At 47.4% G+C, this 6,710-nt stretch overlaps 1 protein-coding gene across 1 annotated transcript in view; it reads right to left on the bottom strand.

Moving 5' to 3' along the window:
- Positions 1-6,710, bottom strand: part of LOC108282164 (deleted in malignant brain tumors 1 protein-like) — a 64,487-nt gene that overhangs the window by 8,001 nt on the left and 49,776 nt on the right. The window contains 6 exon segments of the mRNA XM_037727656.1: positions 2,067-2,217; positions 2,513-2,542; positions 3,439-3,459; positions 4,036-4,356; positions 4,839-5,041; positions 5,338-5,491. Of these exon segments, the coding sequence (XP_037583584.1) occupies positions 2,067-2,217; positions 2,513-2,542; positions 3,439-3,459; positions 4,036-4,356; positions 4,839-5,041; positions 5,338-5,491 (880 nt within the window).

Here is a 6,710-nt window from a genome sequence, read left to right on the forward strand (position 1 = left end):
CAGGAGAATCGCTGGAACCTGGGAGGCGGAGGTTGCAGTGTGCCAAGATCATGCCACTGCACTCCAGTTTGGGCAACAGAGTGAGATCCTGTCTCAAAAAAATAAAAAAATAATAAAAAAAAGAAAGTCATAGGTCTCCTAAAATCAAGGGAGTCTCATCTTCCTCAGCCTCCATGCCTGGGTTTTAGTCCTGCCCTTTGCAGTCACACATATGAAATCTACAGCCCCTCGCCTGTCAGCCCTTTACATCAAGAAAGGAAGGGCTCATATCCTAATTTAAACCATTTTTCTTCCATCGAAAAGTCCCTAGTGCCCCCACAGAATAAAATTAATATCCATGAGTTCATAGTGAGAGAAATAAATAATTGAATAAATAAATATTGAGCAAGTCAAATGATCTCTCTGAAGCTTTTCCTACTTACAAAGGCAAAATTCTGATCCATGCACCCTGAAGAGGGCTGTGGTGAAGCTCAAATAAAACATACAGCAAACGGCTTTGTAAAATGTCACAAATGGTGATGGTCATTTCTATCAAGATGCTGGTTAAGGAACTGGACATGGTTAACCTTCTCCCATAGGACTGCACAAGCTTTACGTGCAATCTTTATATTGTAATGAAAAAAAGAATAAAATGATGGATCTTTTGCAAAATCCCAAATGAATTACTAAGGCAGAGACTCTAAAGCCCACTGCAAACAGAAATCAACAGAAAACAATTTTGTTCAACAGTGGCCGTTAGAGAGGAAATTAGTGTAACCCTTTGTTTGGGACACTAGAAAATACTGGTGCCTCTTCACGGTCATCTGGGCCACCCACCTCCTTGGATAAATCATATATTAATGTGCTTTGGCTGTCAGGCGTGGTGGCTTACACCTGTAATCCCAGCACTTTGGGAGGTTGAGGCGGGAGGATCACCAGAGGTCAGGAATTCTAGACCAGCCTGGCCAACATGGTGAAAGCCTATCTCTAATAAAAATACAAAAATTAGCCAGGCGTGGTGGTGTGTGCCTATAATCCCAGCTATTTGAGAGGCTGAGGCAGGAGAATCGCTTGCACCTGGGAGGCAGAGTTTGCAGTGAGCCGAGATTGTGCCACTGCACTCCAGCCTGGGTGACAGAGCAAGACTCCATCTCAAAAACAAACAAACAAAAAACATGCTTTTGGTAATGTCCCCTCTGCCTAAAACAATGACTTCTACTTGTGATTGGATGAAGAGCAGATACCCTATCCTCGGCAGCAGCAATTCCTCCACCTCTGCCTGATCCCTGGGGAACTCACATGAAGGAAGGAGGGAGTGGAGAAAAAGGGTTCCACAAAGCAGATAACGATTGTTTTCATTTTGTTTTCCTGAGACAGGGTCTTACTTTGTGGCATGGAGCTGGAGTGCACTGGCGCTATCAGAGCTCACTACAGCCTTGAACTCCTGGGCTCTAGCGATCCTCCCACCTCAGCCTCCTGAGTAGCTGGGACTACAGGTGCAGGCCACCATGCCCAGCTAATTTTTGTATTTTTTGTAGATATGGGGGTCTCCCTATGTTGCCAAAACTGGTCTTGAACTCCTAGGCTCAAGTGATCCTCCTGCCTTGGCCTCCCAAAGTGTTGGAATTAACAAGCCTGAGGCACCATACCTGGCCAGTGTGGTGGTTAATAGGATTATTTGTGTTATTATTGCCCCTAAGACTGTCATGACTCCTAGCAACCATCTTTTTCCATTGGATAACATTTTGTAAATATTTTCACATCTCTCTCTCTCTCTTCTCTTTCTCGTGACCTTCCCGTAACGAGCGAAGAGAGGAAAGCAGGTATTTTATTCCCCTGTTTTGACTGAGGCTCAGGAAAGTTGAGTGACTTCCTGTGGTCACATAGCAAATTTGTGGCAGACCTAGGACTTGAAACCAGAGCTTCTGTCCACTCCAAGGCTCTGTGCTCCTACTCTCCACAGGAGGCCTCTGGGCTAGGTCAAAAACTTCTCCTGGACAAACATCTCTCCTGATGCTCTAAGTACCATTTATTCCCTCTTGAAAGGTCTGTGGGGCTCCCAGGCATTCTTCATGGTACACACTTACTGGACATCTCTGAAGATCACAGTCACACGGTAGTTGCTTTGAACCTCAATGTCCCACACACAGTTGGCATTGTTCGGATAGTTCCCAGGATAGAACGGGCTGGAGAAGTGTCCTGATGGTTGGTTTAGGAAGCCTCCGCAGGAATAATTTGCTGTCAGGACAAAACAGGCATCCTGGTGGCCCCAGAGCACACTGCACTGTCACCTGGGGACTATCTTAAATTTAAATTACTTTAACAGTTTTAAAAATAATTCCCAAGACAGAAATCAAAGAAGAGCAAGAGGTGGCCTCAACTGAGACTGTCCACTGAGGGCTGGCGGGCAGTCTTGCAGGGAGACCACGTTTGGGGAAGCCATCTCCTCCCCAGCTCCATTGCCACTGAGGGAACGGGAAGAGGGATTTCCAGGCCCCTCTGCCACAGACTCTTCATGGAGCTCAGAACTTACTGTTTGGATGACTGATGGTGGGAAAAGGAGCTGTTAACAGAAAGAAAAGATCAGGATCAGTTTTCTGGCATCCCTGGCCCAGCTGCCGCAGGGAGGATCTGGATATAGGCCTTGCCACTGGGTAGCTCACTCACCCTTGGGGAGGTCTGGAGGAGAGCGAATCCCAGCAGAGTGCGAAGAGGCTGAGATTGAGCAAAGCCTAGGGAAGGAGAGGTGCTCAGAGGTCTAACCCCACCCCAGATCAAGTAGGGAAAAGAGGGCAGCAATTACAGGGCAGGCAAAGAGGTAGAAACAGGGTGTCCCAGGCAGAGAAACACTGGTGGAAGAGATTTGGGAACCTCCGTGTGAATGGAGAGGCAGAGGAGGGGAAGAGGGCACCAAACAGAGAGTGGATCATGAGGAGCCCTGGTGGTCATGCTGTGCTGAGGAGGGGGTTCACCACCAGAAGCCCCTGAGAAATCACTTGAAAGCAGATGCACAGGGGAGAATGGATGGGAGAGGACAGGCCTGAAGCTGCTGCTGTGGGGGGCCAGGAAGACGATGACAAGGTGAGGGGGGAATGGAAGGCAAAGACCTGAGATGCCAGGGCCATGCTGGGAACACTCAGAGCAGCTCAGGGGCAGGCAGACAGGAGCTCAGCGTGCAGTGGGCCCTATTCGGCCAACACTGGCCAGGGTCTGGTGTCTGGGAGGACAGGCAGGCCTGACAGGTAGCAGGCCTTGCCTTGGGACTGACTGGAGATCTGAATCTTACGTGGACCAGGCCATATTGTCCTGGTGGCCAGCAGGGAAGGGGACAGGAGCTGTAGGGGATGGCACCACAGATGAACTCATTGGAGAGTGAGCAACTCGCCCTGCACAGTCTAGGCAGCAGCAAGAAAGAGACCCAGACACCAGGGAAGTGGGATGGAAATTGGGAGGACTTACCAGGTGTTGATAGCTGGTATCCTGAAAAGGAAGAGAAGAAAAGCATAGGTTACAGATGTATGGCTTGGAGGAGGGACCAGAATGAGGCAGAGATATACCTACATGGCTCAAAACCTGTCCCCTCCTTGCTGAGGGTCCACCAGGTCCACCAAGTGATTGCTGTTGAGAAGCCTACACAGCTTCCCCAAATGCTCCCTAAGTCCCATCGTATTTGGGGTCATCAGGATTACAGCTGAGGTTATAACCCCCATCACGCTCTACTTGATCACGATTGTTCTAAAATTATCCCAATGGTTGTCTGTAGCAAGTACTATCATAGCCACCCCGACTCGACAATCAAGTAAACTGAAGCATAAAGAAGTTAAATCATTATTGCTGGAGGTCCTTAGTCAGATGAGTGCTCAGCATAATAGCCCTGGGTCCAGAAACTGGCCAAAGATAAAGCAGCCCCCTGCATGCTCTTCTGAAGTGCACAGGCCACAGGGACACATTGACCAGCTCCTGCCTGGGCCACAGACACCATCGGCCACTGGCCTTAAGCTCTCCCTTTATAGCAGGTTACAGGTGAAACAGGCCTTCCATGGCATTGGGCCATACCTGAGCAGATGACACCAGCATCTTCATGGTGACGACAGTTGTGGGAGAACCAGCCTCGGTTCCGGCACTGCCAGAGAGTGGATTCTGTCCCCAAGCATTCTACGTCATCCAGGGTGATGGGGCCAGAGCCAGAGCCAAAATAGGCATTTCCAAGGGCTGAGAGTGCATGTCCACACCCTAGCTGTCTGCAGACTACCTCAGCTTCATGAATGGTCCAGGAGTCATCACAAACTGTCCCCCATGTGCCACGATGGTAAACTTCTACACGCCCGGCACATAGACCATAAGATGAGTTTAAACTGACCAACCTCAAGCTGGCATCTGAAAGACACATTAACTGAGAGATCATGACCATGTCCCACAACAAATATCCCACCACAAGCCTCAAAGACCAAGCACCCCACAGGCCATTCCCCACCCCCAAAGTCACCAAATGGAAATGTGGAAAAGTTGGGGTGGAGGCACTGGACTGCTCCATGTAGAGTTGAAAGGGGCTCCAGACATCGCCAAGTTCAGATCCCCTCACCTCCAGATGGAGAGGGGTGGCTCTGCAAGGAGAGTCACCAGGCCTGGAGAGTTGGTGGCAGATCCGAGGCCAGGTGTGACCCCCTAGTCTGCACCCTTTGCTGCCTTGCCAAGGGCCTGCCTCTCCTTGAGGCTCACACAGTCAGTGCCGAGAGAAGGAGAATGGGTAATGCATCACTGAGACCCTTCTTTGATTTCCTTGGGGAACCACGACGCCCCCAAAGAGGCAGCTGGGTAAATCCATTAAGCCTCATAGGCATGGTCTAGTGTGCACTTACCGCTTGGGAAGGAGTTATACCAAGCCAAAAAGCCGATGTTTTGGAAACTGATGTCACTTTGAAAGTGAATGGTCATTCGGTTGTAAGAAGATGTGAATATCTGCTTGGTATCATTACAGATTTTCCCCAGCAGGTGACTGCTATTCAGTGATCCATCAAAGATTTCAACATAATCAAAACTGCAGCTATTGTGCCCCTCCAACCTGTATGGACAAAATGTATTCAAGTCAACACTGAAATTCCTATTGCCCCTCCATTTTATAAATAGTTTGGACTTTACAAGTGATGTCATTGAATATAGGTTTTTCTTCTAGCTTTCCCTCAATTAAGTCAAAAGACTTCCCAGTATTGCCTGATGCTTTACAGTAGGGATCAAAGCCACCAAAAGCTTGTCCATGGTACACGAGAATGAAAAGCATCGCAGCCCAGGACATAGTCTAAACCACTGGGTGTGCTGCAGAGGGACTCACCCCTCACCAGATGTCCAGGCATTACTTACTGCAGATTACTGAAGCCCAGGTTTATGCAGTAACCGTAATTCACTTCTATTTCCCAAACACACTTAGCATTGTTGGGATAGTATCCAGGGTAGGATGGGCTGGAGAAGGTCCCACTGGCATTGAATAAGAAGCCACCACAATTTGAAGAGGGTCCTAGAGAGGAGAGAGGGGACATCTCCATTGCACCAGGTCTTCAGGTATTTTGTGACAAGCAGTCATCTTCTGTGTAAGTATCATCAGGTTTCATCCTCTGGAATTTATAACATGACTTAACTGTCCCTGTAAACAAGTCCCCTCTCTTGGGCCTGGTTCTAGGTGACCCAACATTAGGAGCTTTGATTCCAGTCTCTGCTTTCCCTGTTGGTCCTGGACAGCAATTCTCTGAGAGGAAGAGACCTTAGCTTCAGAGGGAGCATATGTCACCTCGAAGTAAAAATGCCAAGAAACTAACAAAGTGACTGCTATTGTTGTTCACTCAGCTACAGACAGGGACGTGGGATAACACTGGCTGAGCATAGCACTGACCATGGAGAGCAGTTCATAACACAGTGTATTCCCTAGCATCTTCCATGAGCACAGGACTCTACCATTTCACAAGTAGTGCAACGTGGGGTCAGGAGCAGGGTTTCTGCAACAGGTAACCTGGGTTTGCATCTTGGCTCTGCCTCTATCAGCTCTATGATCTGGACCCGGTTACTTAAACTTTCTGCCTCAGTTTTCTCATCCGAAAAAATGAGAGTGGTAAAGGCATCTGCCTCATCAGACTTTTACAGATATTAAATAAGATACATATATACAAACATTTATACATACATGAGATATGTTTATATGTCTATATAAACTTGTAGTACCAGATACATGAGCACCCAACAATATTAGCTATTGTTATTCATCAGAAAGGGATAAATACTAAATGGTCAAACATTTTGTTGGTTGGCTTATTGTAATAAAAACTTTTGAAAAACGTGCACACTCGGTGATATAAATTAAAATGTTTTCTTTTTTTCTTTTTCATAACTCTTCTTGTTTACTTTTTCTAAGGGAGACAAGTCCATGGTTTTTAGCATACTCAGAGCTCTGAAACCACCACAGTCAATTTTAGATTATTTCATCACACCAAAAAAGAAACCTTGTACTCACTAGCAATCACTCCCCATTTCTCCACACCCTCCATTCCTGGCAACCACGGATTTCTCAGCATGTTTCATCACATTGTAGCATAAATCAGTATTATTATTATTTTTTTGAAACAGAGTTTTTGCCCTTGTCACCGCCCAGGTTGGAGTGCAGTGGCACCATATCAGTTCTCTGTAACCTCTATCTCCTGGGTTCAAGCAATTCTGCCTCAGCCTCCGTAATAGCTGGGATTACA

Source organism: Cebus imitator, unplaced genomic scaffold, assembly GCF_001604975.1.
Source record: "Cebus imitator isolate Cc_AM_T3 unplaced genomic scaffold, Cebus_imitator-1.0 Scaffold235, whole genome shotgun sequence".
In the NCBI taxonomy this organism is placed as follows: Eukaryota; Metazoa; Chordata; class Mammalia; order Primates; family Cebidae; genus Cebus; species Cebus imitator.